General features: G+C 37.8%; 1 protein-coding gene across 2 annotated transcripts in view; it reads right to left on the reverse strand.

Moving 5' to 3' along the window:
* Positions 1-16,033, reverse strand: part of LOC126752900 (transcription factor hamlet) — a 96,682-nt gene that overhangs the window by 45,719 nt on the left and 34,930 nt on the right. Inside the window, exon 1 of one of the 2 annotated variants that reach the window (XM_050463926.1) lies at positions 6,794-8,881. The exons of the other annotated variant lie outside the window; for it this stretch is intronic. Within the exon in view, the coding sequence (XP_050319883.1) occupies positions 6,794-6,821 (28 nt within the window). The 5' untranslated portion in view covers positions 6,822-8,881. Of the gene's footprint in view, positions 1-6,793; positions 8,882-16,033 lie in introns of those variants that run through there. 2 annotated transcript variants of the gene reach the window in all.

A 16,033-nucleotide genomic window follows, 5' to 3' on the forward strand; every position in this document is an offset into this window, starting at 1 on the left:
CGGTGCCATCCTCATCTATTTTTCTTTTCTTTAAGTATTTCTATCTCGTTTTCACGATAGTCGCGTCTAAGTAAATTAAACAGAGTGTAGTGATTACTACTCGGCCGAGGGCTTTCAATTCGGCAGCACTCATCAAAAGAAATCGACACTTGAAAACATTCGATTAAATCTCGAAAACAACTCGCCAAAGGTGATGAGTTCGAATTAGTTTTAATTAAGAGCAAAATTGTGATATCTTAATTTTTTAGAAGTTTCAACTAACACAATCAGCGTTTTTTTTAACTTAGTCTTGACTTTTATTGACTTGATTAAAGGTTTATTCAGGATAATCGAAAAAATATTTCAGTAAAAATGTTAACAGAAAATGTTTGACCTTAGGTTAGGTTAGATGGCTGATCAAAGATCGCACATGGACTACTATATATAGTTCTTTGTGAGGCCGTAGAAAAGAAGAACTCCGGTGTTCGAACTTATAAATTGGCAAAACGCTTAGTAGCACAGACGTTTAATTTCCATTCCCGCCAGCTCGGTGGGATGTCTGAAGCTAAGCGTTCCCAAGTGGTTAAGTTTTGACCTACCAAACGTCGGACAGTCAAGAAGAAAGTTTTGAGTTGTTTCCAACTCATCTTCTTCCATACAGCTTCTACAGATGGCGTCTGGTAGGATTCCTAGTTTTACTGCTTGGCGCCAATAGAGCAATGGCTTGTTAAAAACCCCAAAACTAGGGAGAGACTAGCCTAACTGAGGGCAAAGATATCACCAGATATCTTGCGATCGATCTTGGGTTTACCGTCTTTTGTAACAGCGCATGTACCGATGGAGCGCGTCTGGTTGCTAGCTGAACCTTCCTCAGCGAGTGAGGTGGAGGCAATCCTCACATACTGCAACCCGTTAGTACCCACGTGTGACGGTAGGGTAATAAGGCTGGAGAGAACCGAGAAACTATATCGGCAAGCGCTGATTCTGTTAAATGCGAAGTCCGTCGGTTCTCTCAGCAAAACCAAGGGAGCCATAAGCTATGGGCTGTTTAAATGTTGCCTCATATGTACCGTTATCGTATTGAGTCAATTATAATATGATGAAAAAAATACTATACGATGAAGTGATCTGAGAAGAAAACGACTTTGCAATGTCAAGCGCTCGATACTTCTATGAAATTTGAAATGCAAAAAACAAAAAAATAACTTTCTTTAGTGTCTGTCGACTGTGCTTATCAATCCAAATGTGGACGTTTCGAAAGGCTCTTCAATTGCATGTCTTACATTGAATCATCGAAGAATTGTGTTTTCACTTCGTGCTATCGTTGCTTTCAAACGCCAGATAAGATACAAATATCGTAAATTAATCAAACAAATTTGGACAACCGAAATACAACGGTATCTAGCAACGTACATAGCTAATTTGTGGTGTCAAACAACTGTAAATAATTATGAAATGTACGGCGTGAATACTCCAATTTACTTTGTACCAGAGACAAGATAGAGATTAGTTAAGGCCAAGTGGCTTCTTGACGGCACAAAACGGCACTTATATGCATGTATGTGTGTGAGTGTCTGTGTGTTTGCTTAAATAGATACATATGTATGTCTATTTGAACGGCAGCATTGTCACCGATTTGACATCAAGTCAATAGACAGGACTGGCATTATCTCTTCTGGTGGATCTCTTTAGCGACGTGCACATATACATATTTGTACATACATACATACATTAATATAACAGTACATGATTAGCGATGTGTCATCGTTGTCAACGATTTTTCGTTGACAATAATTACAGTAACAACAAATAATGCGGCAACAAAGTTGTTAACGAGCCAAAGTGGGCAGTTTCGCAATCTCAGCGTTTCTGAAGAGCCAAAAGACAGCACAACACACAACAACTACAAAGTACTTGCAAAATAGAATATGATATGTGACGGAGAAGACGATGAGAAGGCAGTTAATATACAAATAAACAAACCGTTTGACAGGCGCGATCCGATATCGGAAGAGTCATTCAGATAATCGTGTATAAATATATAGCACTGACAAAATAAACAAACACATATTCAGATAAGCGATATATTCGACATGACATTGTATCTGTCTATGGCAAATACTCAAGTAATTTGTTTAGTAAAACAATAACATAACGATTTTAATTTTAAAGGCGTTTAATTCAAGTGTGGAGACCTTAGCTCCAGTTGCAATAAAACACGACAAAACTGTTACAACCTTCACAATTGCATTTTTTATACCATAAAAGGGTATAAAAAAAGATCTGTATTATATTTCGAAAATTTACCTTGAAAAATAAAAAAGTTTTCCATACAAGGACTTGGTTTTCATCGTTCAGTTTGTATGGCAGCTATATGTTATAGTTGTCCGATATGAACAGTTTCTCTGTAATGTTGAACTAAGGTGAAGTGGCACCTATAATGATAGAAAGATATGTGTGTGGCAATATTTCAGATCGATATCTCAAAAACTAAGGGACTACCACGTGTACATATATACATACATTACAGGGTCTCTTCCGTTTCCTGCTGCATGTTACAAACATTGTGGTAAACTTAATATACCATGTGCAGGGTATATCTAGAATCTAGAAAACACTTATATTTGAGACTATATCAGATATTTCAGTAAAAAAAAAATTCATTATAGAAGCTTTTCGGCAGGATTACAATGTAAGGAGAGACGTGTTCACAAACTTGATGTGAAAATGCATGACCCAACTCCGTTAGTAAAATACTAGTTACTAAGGGCAACATAGACTCTAGGTCGCGGTGCAATCCTCATTTATTTATCTAACTCCGTTAGTATAATGCTGACATGCCTTATAAAAGTGGGGATTGAGACCGAATGTGTAAGGGCTTAAGCTGCTATAGTTTTACCTGCTCTAATCACCAAATGTACGGGAACCCGTATCATTAGAGTTCTAACTCGAAGTTATTAGTGAAAACTACCTCATTATCTATCACATCTTGTTATCTGTTTGATCTTCACTAAATTGCGCATTCCGCCTTCCGCCGTGCGTTGGACCACACACATTTCCGGCTGCATCTATAACTGTACACGGCATGTGTGTGGCCGCGCGCACCTTGTAACGCCATTTAGTACGCTACGCAAATAACCGCAAGCCAAAACTAAATAATCAGCCAAACAATCTATAAAATAACAACAACAATTATGCTGTTTAAATTAGTTCAAAGTTCTGCATTTATTGCCGCAGCCGTGGCGTTAGCCGGTTTGTCTCTAAACTAGGCCGCTAAGTGTGAAAACCTTCACCAGTTGCGCCGAACAATGAGTGCCGACCGCAAATTTGCATAGCGCTTATCTCAAGGATTCACATCCGCATGTCAAATTACATGAGCGCACGCCAAAAGCAAATATATGTGCATGTGAATGTGTGTGTGTGTGTGTGTAAATAGTGTTGCACAAAGGTTGTAATAAAATAGGAGTTCTAAGCAAATAGTCGCTTATCTGCAGGATCTCACAGCATCGCACAACGCTCAAGTGTGACTTCTGACTATGTGTAAGGAAAATGGTTTTAGTCTGGAACTTTAAAGTCCGAGTCATTCATGACCCAACCTGATCTTTAGTTTTCTATACTGTCAATATTTCTTTTCAACTGGAAAGTACTTCCGCACTTCTTTGAGATCTCTGTTGTTTTTGTTAAGGATATCGTGGCATATAACAAGCGAAATCCTTAAATATCCAATAAATGTGGTTTCTTAATGAAATGAAAAATATTTTTAAGAGGTTACATGGGTTTACGGGTTTCAAAAACTCAATTTTTTGTTGTCCTATTAAATTTTACAGCATCTCTAGAATAGTTTCGGAGACACAGCCTTGAAAACTTGTGCGGTCGAGGCTGCTAGGCTAAGTCTTTAAATGCGTTTTTCTCGAAACTGTGTTTTTGAAGTATTCGACGCAGTACCCGCCGGGGGAAGCAGAGGAAGAGGAAGACCTCCACTCCGTTGGAAGGACCAAGTGGAGAAGGACCTGGCTTCTCTTGGAATATCCAATTGGCGCCACGTAGCGAAAAGAAGAAACGACTGGCGCGCTGTTGTTAACTCGGCTATAATCGCGTAAGCGGTATCTACGCCAATTAAGAAGAAGAAGAAGTGTTTTAAAGTCGGTTGGCAAGATTTCTCGAGAACTACTCAAATCGATCTTCATTGAATTTAACACAGGTCTTTGAGAAACAATTCTTAAAGACTTGGACGAAGGATTTTTTTTCGATTACAACTAAGTATTTGAAAAAAAAATGTCGGAAATTTTCAATGAAATTTTCTTTTTTTCTAAAAATGTATGCCAAAAATTCAATTTTTAGTTTTTTTTCCTTCGTCCAAGTTCTAAGTTAAGGTTTTAACTAAAACATGTATTTTTCACTTTAGCTGATCTTGTAAGGAGTTATCCTGATAACGCGTGTGTGTCTTTTTTCCGAGAGGTCACCGAAAATGTCGTAGCAATGGCCGAGTTTAAAATATTTTTTCCAAAAATTATAAAATTTCCTTCTTCTTTGTTGAAAGAAGATGTTTTTTACTCGAGGAAACCCATGTAATCCCTTAAATTAACAGAAATTCTTTTACAATTTGTTGTTGCTGTAAGGTCATAAAAAGATTTGAGGAATAATTCTCATGCGCTAGAATTATGTAAATGTTCGGAAATCGTTTTGAAAAATGTTGTTCTATTGATAGTTATTGAGCGAAAATAAATTCGAGTTCGTTTCTTATACGAAACCACACTGCAGCGGAAAGTATGACATAACTAGTATTTTAAGATTTAGGAGACACAATTTTCCAAAGCTTTTTTGTTTGAAGAACTGCAATTCACAAAGAGAATTTCACAAATATTCCTTTGTTTTTAATCGCTGCCGAACGTTACACGATTTCAGAATATTTCAGAATATCAGGGATATATTATGTGAAACTCATCTTTATAATCGTTTCTATAATTTTGGATCTTACGTGCACATTAAAAAGGCGAAATGAAGAAAGTAATCAGTCGAAAAAAGAAAAGCCATGAAAAATTGGGCAACCAAAGTCATAATATACTACGAAACACAAAAAAAATATTCTATACAACGTCACAACGCATAATTCCCTGAGGTACCTTGGCGTTACGATTGATACGAGACTGAATTTCAAAGCAATCCTTGAAAAACAATGGTGGCCATAGCCAAAGTAGGAGAGCACTACTGGCTAAAGTCAGCCAGTCAACACTGATGTACCCTGCTCCTATATGAGAGACAGCACTGCGCCAAAAAACAAATGACAATAAGGCGAAGGCAGTGTCCAGGTTATGTGCTATTGGAACGGCCTGTGCGTTTAGAATGGTTTCACATGAAGCGGCCAATATAAAATCTGGTCTTATGTCGCCGTTTTTAATGACCTCAGAGCTACTTAAGTAGAGCCTATCAAAAATCTAAAGCTATGAAAAAAGAAGTGACAGGCGAACCACGAAGAGTGGCAAAGACAATGGGATGCGACAAAAAAAAGAAAATGGACGCATCGGCTCATTAAGAACGTACCAGCCTGGATTGAGAGACCACACGGGGAGACAGACTTTTATCTGATGCAATTCTTGACAGGCCATGGCTGTTTTAGGGAATACATCCATTCACAGATTTGGCCACGATGACGACAAAAAGTGTTCAGTCTGCAACAGTGCGGATAAAAACGCCGAGCATATCTTTTTCTCCTGCTCGAGATATGTAGTAGAGAGAGCTACCATCGAACGATACCACCATCGAACGATTGATAAACCAAAGGCTGACGTCCGACAATATTATAAGTCACATGCTGCAAACAAAGCTGGTTTGGGCGAAAATGAAATAGCGAAAATAAAAGAGTGGGCTGCAACAGCGATCCAAGAACTCAGGATAAGAGAACGAAGAAGCTTAAGAGCAGCTAAATAATCCCGCAAAAGGTTTGTGAAGAGGCATTTTTTACAAGCTTGGTCGTGCGAAGCAATGCCTAACGGCGGTCCCGCAGGTCCAAATACAAGCTAAAGCAGCAGGAGCTAAGGATTTAGTACGTAAGCGTACTGTTCCCGCAAGTTTAGTAAAGTTAGTTAATACTGATTGGGTGTGATCCCGAAAGAGGCAGCATCATTGGAAGATTCCCCTTAGAAACCAAAAAAAAAAAAAACATAAGTACTGTATCGATCAGTTTATATGAGCGCTATACGTTAAAGTGATCCGATCTTGAAAATTCCTTAAGATGCTGGAATACTTTACACTAAATTTTGTGAAGATATCTACTTGAGTTTGTATGGCAGCTATATGCTGAAAGCGATATGAATAATTTCTTCGAAGATTGCACAGTGAACTCCGTCATTAACCCATACCAAATTTTGTGGAGATTTTTCGTGTAATGAAAAAGTTTTCCCCACAATAACTTGACTTCCATCGTTCAATTCGTATATTCGTCTGTTAGATATGTGCATGCTATGGTGCTCCAATGTCGGCGGTTTCGAAAAACGAGCAGCTTTTTTGGAAAAAAAGACAGAGTGCAAAATTTCAGCGCGATATCTCTAACACTATTTGACTAGTTCGGGTATATACAGACAGAAAAACGTACGAGTATTAAGGCTGAGCGCAAATTACATGCTCATTAATTGTAAAAAAAAGTAAAAATTAAAAATTCCATTACCATTAATTAAAAAAAAAAACATTAACTAAATTAAGTTATAAATATTCGTTTTAACAGCTCGCCGCACTACCCACACATTACAAGCATCATTACTTAGTAATCAGTTACTTCTAATGCTGAGAAAAATAGCGTATTTTGTTGTAACCGTACCTGATACAGCATAGCGATCGAAAATCATATTCAAGCCGCGCGTTGCAATCCCAAATATTTGGTTTTTATAACTTCTATGGTTAAATTAAGTACTTTTTACTTTTTATTTAGTTTAAGCAGTCATGCAAGTATACTGCATATGCCGACGGCGACTGCAACTTGAGTTGAACACTGATTACTTTTGGCGAATTTAAGAATTTATGACGCGCTCAATTTAATGATAGGCTAAATTATAATTATTATTCAATTATAATTCATTTGTGTGAACAATGCATATTTATATTTTTAGTTAACCCTTAGAAGTACCAGCATGAAATGTGGGAACTTTTTGAGCGTTAGTTGCTTAAATGTTTTGAAAGTGATTTCCTTTAATTAGTTAATTTTTTTTAATTTTTTTTTTAATTTTTAAATTATAATTATGTAATTAATGAGCACTAATTATTAATTAATTTTTTTAATTATGTAATTAATTAATTAAATTTTTTATAAATTATTTTTATGAAGTAGTCGCATATAAAAATCGATTAATTCACGCTTCAGTTTTTGTACTTCATATGTAATTGCATATGTATTGGTAATTATAATTTGACTACTTTAATAACATTTCAGCAGTACTTTGCCCTTTATTCGGCTGCCTTTTTAGAACTTCCACGAATTGTACTTTTTCTAGTTAATTTCTAAATTTCACACCACACTTTCCATTACTATCCATTACTTCCAAGTATTTAATTTTATTTTCACATATTTTTCATAATTTAAATATAATTTAATATTTGCTTTTTTTAATGGAAATTCTTGGTACTCCAGCACTTTCCGGCGCTCATTTCGCACAACAGCTGTGATTGTGTGGTTGCGGAGTCACAGACGCACTTGTAATTATCCAGTCAGTAATTGAATAATTTAAAACCGCAAGCTGCTTTTCAACGAAATGACACGAAATCAACCGAAATTAAACATATTTTTTGTTATAAATTCCACAAAATATTGAAATTATCATGAAGTTCTTGAAAGCAATGATTTTTCAGTTCTTATTTCTTTTATATTTTTTTGTTTAAATTTCAACTTTTTACAGTTACACTAGCACCGAGTGCGTACGCGTCAAGCACGACTTCTTCAAGAATCACACAAATATGTCGCAAAACGCTCGAGCACTAACTCGCACTAACTGCGAACGCCGAAGTTAGTTAGTCAATCGTGCGTACCGCTTGTCAAAGACGAATGCGCGTATGAGCAGTGAAAATCGCAGAGCCTGCGAGCGCTGAGTGGTCTGTGTGAGTTGTCTGTCTGCCGGTTGTCTCCGCAAGACTAAATCAAACCAAAGCAAAACGAAATGCTGCAAACGGATACGAGCACGTCCACGACTACGACCACGCAGACACATCAACACCCAAGGCGAATGAACGTTTTAATATTTGAATTGGTTTGGGATGCTACAAACGGATGTTCGAGCTGGGATGTGTTCGTTCAGTCGGCGTTGCTTCAATGCGCGTCGCTAGCGCAGCTACAGTTAGCGGTGCAGTGGCTTAACGGGGATGAACCGGGATGTGCCATGAGGATGTTGTGGCTGATGACTAAATATTTACTAAGTGTACGTGTCTGTATGGCTCTATGCGCGTATGTGTATGAGTGATCGAGCTGCCTGTAGGGATTGAAGAAGGGTGGCATATGTGCGCTGTGTGTCTTTTTGTTGTTGTTTATTTATAGAATATGTCTGTGTGTGTGTGTTTGTGCAAAGCGGCGTTGTTGCTCGTCAATGGTTGGTGGTAGCATCAGCGTGTCTCGTTGCGATGACTATCTGCATCTCGTATCCGCAAACAGCAGGGGATGAACGCAAACACACAGCCATGCACACTCAAACACATACACACACACACGAGTCGAAAGACAGCGCACAGCTTTAGCTACAACTATCGCAACATATTTACAATTATCAAAGCAAAAATAAATACGCGACAACAACAATAACGAAATGTTGCATCCACAATAACCACGAAAATGATGGCAACACAACGAACAACAACAAAACAAAACGCGTGTAAGCGCGTATAGCGGCGCGGCGCTGACAACGACGACAGCGCACACACACTCACGCCGGCTGCTCGCTTGCGACGACGACGACGACGACAGCAACAAAGCGCACGGCACGGCACGGAACACACAACAACCGTTCGAATTGGGAAATCGTCGTGCCTGCGGCGAGTGAACGTTTGCGAATGAATGCCAAGTTGGCAAATATGCCGCAACGGCAACAGCGACGGCGAGATAGTAGCTACGACGTCGGCGTCAATGGCGTCGGATTGCGGCGCCGTGGATGAATGGGCAGCGCTCGGTGCGCAGGATACGAATTCCAATACGAAAACTAGAACTCATGCAATTGCAATACTATGGCCAGCCGATTGCGGCAATTGTGGCAGCACATGTGTGTGTGGTGTGTATGTGAGACTGTGCGAGTTGCGGATACGGATATGGTTGCCTAGGATGATAGGCTCAAGGATGAGCGCGCTCTCTCATTGCTCGTTATAGACAGCTTTAGCTTGCAGGTGGGCATAATGTACATATGCCTAAGCTTATATGTATGTATGTAAATAAGTATATCTATATACATACATACATATGTATGTATATGTGAGCTTCCACATACAAGTACATATGTAATATACATATGCGCATGCATGTCCTGCTATCGAATATACTCGGAAATCTGCTTACACAAATAATTTTATCTGCTGCCTTATAGCAGTGTGTATCTACACATACAAATGCACATATCTATATTTATAAAGGCATATTACGTAAGGCTTTCCAGCAGCATATTCAAATCGAATATGGTTTTCCCCACGCTCGTTGCCGTTGTTCATCCGTTTCTGATTGGATTTGTGGCGCGGAGACGAGTTGGCAGCGCATTAAAACGAGCATGCGGTTGGCAATGAATGAGATTTGATTTTGAAGAGTCTCATTGTGTTGTTAAGCAAGTCAATTTAACTTTTCAGCTTGTTGACAATGTTTACAAAAGCCATATAATATTAATTTGCCCCCAAGCCCAAGAAAAAAATAACGCCCACAAAACTTATAGCTAAATAAGGTGGAAGCCAATTTGAAATGGATTTTTGTGCATACGTCTATAGCATTAAAGACTAGAAGATTCTTAGTAAATACTTTGTTTTCCGATAGAGTTCTATCGATAAAGATTTTCCATTAGAAGACAATTTCATAGTTAAAAAATTAGTTCAAAAACTAATTTTAAATTTCAGCATGGAAAACTATGACTTTGAGTTCGATCGACAATGGAATGGTCTCTTTGGAAGCATTCTAAAGCATAGAGTTGATCTTATTAGTAGCCTTTTGCACTTAGCAAAGTTCCTCCTCCCATAATTATAGGACTTTTTACTGGACTCTATCCAATAGGCATTCATGTGGCAGGGCTACAAATCTTGTCAGACGCTAGTTGTCAAACTTATATGGAGGAAAGTGGAAATATTCAGGGACTTTCTGCTCTATCGTCAAGCCTTTGCAAGACTGAGGTTGAAATATCTTGGCGATCTTACCTCCGGCTAACCAGGAGACATTGCCGAAACTGACATTAACCGTCTCAAGAAGTTTGTGTTAGGCTCAAAGCGCTTTGTCTATTTTTAAAGTTCTTATCGTCTGTTATATAGAACCGACGTTCTAAGCTGAGCAAGTGAGATCTCTGTTATGATAGTTCTAACCTAACCTTATCTAACTTAACCTTTTCTTTATTTTACTTCCTCAATAGCTGGTAACATGAGATGATCCCATGCACTTGATACTAAAAGGTCGCCTGCGGACCGAACTTTTTAATAGCTTCAAAGAAATACAGCATCCTGTTTCGCCTTTTAAGTAATACAAAAATGGCCTTGATCAGCGAACTCTGACATTCTCAAATGAACATGGAATAACTCCATAAAAAATATGTCATATGACAAAGCCTAGAAGTATAGAACCATGCAACGATGTTTCTTACAGTCGGAAAAAGATATAAATGATCAGAGTGAGAGTCTGAGTCGATTTAGCGATTTCCGTCAAAGTTTTTTCAATTAACAAAATATCTTCATCAGATTTGGCTTGGCTTATTGGTCAAGGCAAGGGTTCATCTCCTGTAGTTTCGAAGTTATGAGGGGCACACTTTTTGAAAACGTGAGTTGTGGAGAAAATGCTTTGAAGTTTTAAAATCTGATGTAAAACGTTCATAAGATAGGTATAAAAATACTTATAAAATCGAAAAAATAGTCGAAATATCTGAAAGCCATCTGAGCCTGATATAGTGTTATAAATTTCGGAACTTATTTTTTCTGTATATCGACAGATCTGAGCTTAAAACTTATCTGACACAATGGCATTTACACATTTACTTGGAACATTGTGATAAAAAAGTACCCGTAAATCTATATATATAAAAGAAAGTCGTTACACCATTTATAACTCAAGAACGGCTGAAGCGATTTGGCTGAAAATTGGTGGGGAGGTAGCTTAGGACCAGGGTAAGGACATAGGATACATAAGATAGATTCAATACAATTCATAAATACAAAAATTATATTTTAAATCATAAGCATTTGTTCAAAATTCATATAAGAATCATTTTAAAATGATTGGTTCACCAAAAATGCTATATCTTCTTAACTAATAGTCGTCATCTTAATAATAGAAATCATATAGATGGTATTAGTAACGACGAGTCCCCTAGTTGTAAATAAAGCGCAAAATATTATATTATTCATCAATATTTATTTTGTCTCCTTCAAAGTAATCCCCACCAGATTTTTCCAGTCTTTGAAATACTTTTCATAAGAACTTTTTGGGATGGTCCTTCAGCGAATTTTGCTTTATCTCCTCGATCGACTGAAAACGGGTTCCACGAAGCGGAAATTTCAGTTAGGGCAACAAGAAAAAATCACACGGAACCAAATCTGGTGAATATAATGGTTGATCGATGATATTCATTGCGCTTTTGGCTCTATTATCATCGTGTAAAATCTCTGAATTGTTCTTCCACAAATTCGATCTTCTTACGGGAACGCCTCCACACAGCCAAATAGAACTCTTTGTTGATGGTATGTCCCTTCGGAACAAAGTCATGACGCACCAAACCACGAATATCGAAAAAACAATCAGCATCACCTTTATTTTTCTAACGGCTTTGGCGTAGTTGTTTTGGTTTCGGCTCGTCTTTTTCCTCCATTCCGATGATTGTTGACTTTTTGGATGTACAACTCATAAACCTATGTCTCATTCAAAGATTATCCCCCTGTCAAGTTCTCTTGCCATCTCTCTAACACTTTTCTGACGATTTTCAAGCCAACCATATCTTTCACTATTTTAATATTTTCTACAGTTGAAGTGCTCGAAGGTCGTTCAGAACGAGGAATGTACATTATGATTTCCGGGTATTTTAATGTCACAATGTAAATCATCTGTACCCTCAATTTCAACGTGAGTAAATAACAGAAATCTGCACAGCATGAGATGTACACAACTCGAGAGCATGCAGCAGAGGATGTGAAAGCATCCATTCTATGTGAGCACAAACAAACAGACAAAAGGCGAGTATAAATACTAAGGCATTAGATAAAGACTTTCAAGCAATGGGAGGTACTTCGGTGAAAAACAAAATGGCTGAATGGCAACTCAAATATAACAGTCGTTATTCAGTAACAAAGGCGAACAAGGAGCGAAATATCTAAATGAAATTAGCACAATTATCTTTTTTTTTTTTTCTTCTTTCATATTTAATCTTAAATAAGTCAAATAGGGTTATATATACCTATTTGCGCTAGAGTTGAAATTTTCAGATATAATTTGAGTAAAAATTGAGGTATCATGATGAAACTGGTTTGGCTCCATAAGAATGTTAGAAATATTATTTTAAGTTAGAAAGTCGAAATTTTCACTTTTATTGAATAATAATACGCTGCTCATTTCAAAATTGGAAGAAATGCATTAAATTAAATTCATTAAAAGTGGTTAACCGACTAAATCAGAAACACTAAATAAGAAATGGCTGAAAACTTGAGTAAAAAAAATGGGCGTGGCACCGCCCACTTATGGACCAAAAACCATATCTCTGGAATTACTAATCTAATTAGTTTTACAGCAAAATAAAAAAATATGTAAATTAAAAATCAATCACTTTATCATGCGAGAGTATAAAATGTACACCCGAATGTGTTCTCCTTTCATATTTAATCATGTAATCCTATTTGCGTTTAAATTTTCAGATATAATTGGCAGATATAATTTGGCGAAGTTTAAAACAATGGGGAAAGCATTTTGGTATACTATACTATACTATAATTAAAATAGCATTCAGCTAAGAATCGGTAAACGACATCAGAATTTTGAGAAATACGTTCCAGCTAAAGATCGTGAAATAAAACTTTCGACAAATGGTGATTATATTATAAAAATATTATATATCACCAATTAGGAATATAACTAAGTTAGGTTCGGTTAGATGGCTTAAACAGAGATCGCACTTGGACTACTATATGCAGTCCTTTGTGAAGCCATACAAATATATCTCCTGAATTCACTCTTATAAGCCAGCAAAGCACGTTTCGATCAAAACAAATGTGCTTAGGCATTAAATTTCTATACCCACCAGTTGGGTGGGTGGCATATCTGACACTTTGAGCTTCCAAGTGTTGAAGCCTTTATCTCGTAAACCCGGAACAAACAAGCAGAAAGTGTTGAGAAGTTTTCATATAGTTTCTGCAATTGGCGTCCGGTAAGATTCTCAACCTTACAGTATAGAAAACCCACAAATAAAGAGAGGCTAGCTTTACTGAGGGCAAATTCTGAAAATAAAATTGAGTTAATAGCGTCTCAATTCATCTAAAGATGGCGTGCATACTCAGAGATCGGTAAACTACTTCGCTGCGAGGGTCTGCTAAGGGCGGTTACAGCCATCAAAGAAACAGTCCGCTACAAATACAGATAATGAGCTTCGATTTCTGACCATTTTGAAGTAAACCAGAAGTTAAGCAACGAAATGACCTTTCATGCCAAATCTTAGACAAACCCAAATGCGTAGTAAGCCAAAAAAAAACTCAGCTGATCTTATCTTTAGCCAAAGGAAAATACTAATAAAAATATATGGTTCAGTGATATTGGAAAATGACACATAACTTTTTTTTTAGACACAACTTATTGTGGACAAAGACTTCACTGATCTCTTACGATAGATCTTGGGCCAAAATTTCAAGGTTAGTATCGCTGTACTGCTAACAGAATGGATAATCCCTACTTTGAGAAAGGCTGCATTCTGTAGCAGTGAATCTTCTACTACCTTAATGATAGCAACCTCGGCTTGAAAAATTCTGCAATAGACAGAAAGTCTGAAATTGAAGTTCATAGAAAGTTACCGACAATATACCCTTCCGCCAACTTTCTTCCAAGCTTTGAGCCGTCCGTAAATAGGGTTATAGCTAACTTAAAAAAAAAATCGTGTTCTTAAATTATCCATTTTTAGAACTGAATCGAAGAGAAGAAGAAACGTTAACCTCGATTACAACGAAGCTATAAAACCCATCACTAAGAAGAAAAAAAAGTTCCCACACAATAACCTAAGTAATATAAGTGCCAAATCGTGACTAGATCTCGTCAAATAAAAAACCGCTTTGGCTACGTTCCGACAAATGTTCAGTTTCTTGAAGAAGACTTCTGCATAATTTCAGATCAATATATCAAAAAGTGAGAAACTGGCACGTGTATATACAGACATACGGACCTGGCTAAGTTGACTAAGCTGGTCATGCTGATCATTTATATATTTATTTTATAGCCTTCCGACGTTTCCTTCCGGGGAGCACGGGGGCAGTTAGTCCTTGGGGTTCGTTCCAATGTGCTCAGTTCAGTGTGGCGTCCCACTGCGGCCGAGTGCCAGACTCATAGCAAGGGTTTTAGGTTTCGCCTCGAACCCGATCAAGGTGGAAAAGGTGTCCCTTCCAACTGACCAATTGGAACCAAATATTACTTGCAAAAAGCATAAGCGTATTCTTAAATAATCCATTCTTCGATCTGAACTTGTTGAAGTATACAAGTATATTTTCAAAATCTGTTTATTAAATTCAAACAAAAACCAAACTCTCACTCATAATTCCCGTCCTACTATATGGTGCAAAGGCTTGGACGATGACAACAACTGATGAGTTGACGTTGCGAGTTTTCGAGAGAAAAGTTCTGCGAAAGATTTACGGTACTTTGCGCGTTGGTCACGACGAATATCGCATTCGATGGAACGATGAGCTGTACGAGATATACGACGACATTGACATAGCTCAGCGAATTAAAAGACAACGGCTACGCTGGCTAGGTCATGTTGTCCGAATGGACGAAAACACTCCCGTTCTGAAAGTATTCGACGCCGTACCCGCCAGGGAAAGCAGAGGAAGAGGAAGACCTCCACTCCGCTGGAAGGAAGAGCTCCACTCCGTTGGAAGGACCAGGTGGGGAAGGACCTGGCTACGCTTGGAATATCGAAATGAAGAAACGACTGGAGCGCTGTTGATAACTCGACTAAAATCGCGTAAGCGGTGTCTACTTCAGTAAAGAAGAAGATCATTAAATTAGCTTGCTCAATCATCCTAAAAATACAAAAATTTTGTCAACATGCCAGGGTATAAAATATTTGGTTCCGCGCGTATCCAGCGCGTTCTTACTGCTTATTTATTGTATGTATTTAATGTAACCGAAATAAATAATTACATAAAACATGGATGCATTATTTGCTCTTATGAGTACGGTGGAAGCACAAAGGCACACATACACATATACGTATATATGTGACATACACACAAATATACATACATATGAATGTGTGAGTGTGTCACGTTCATTTATAGGGCGAAATGTGTGCGCTGAAGTACAACTATGAGCATATGTGAGGCATTTGGATGGCGGAACCACCTCAGGCGCGGTGAGAGCGCTTCATGGCGCACAGTTGGCTGCGAAGAAAAGTGAAAATAAAAACATCAACAATAAACTTCGAACAAAACGGTACACACATACCATACTAATACATATTGGCACAAAAAAATGTGAAAATAAAATTCCAACCAGAAAAGTTTACAAAGACTCTCGTGGATGAGCCGCAACCAAATAAATACAGGCGCACAGACATCGGGCAGCGCAAAAGCGTCTAGCGCCGGCAGACAAGCGTGCACGCATACCTACGCAGCAGGCACACACACACACGCAGCGATGTGAAATAAAATGAACCCG

This window comes from Bactrocera neohumeralis, chromosome 3 (assembly GCF_024586455.1).
Source record: "Bactrocera neohumeralis isolate Rockhampton chromosome 3, APGP_CSIRO_Bneo_wtdbg2-racon-allhic-juicebox.fasta_v2, whole genome shotgun sequence".
Classification (NCBI taxonomy): domain Eukaryota; kingdom Metazoa; phylum Arthropoda; class Insecta; order Diptera; family Tephritidae; genus Bactrocera; species Bactrocera neohumeralis.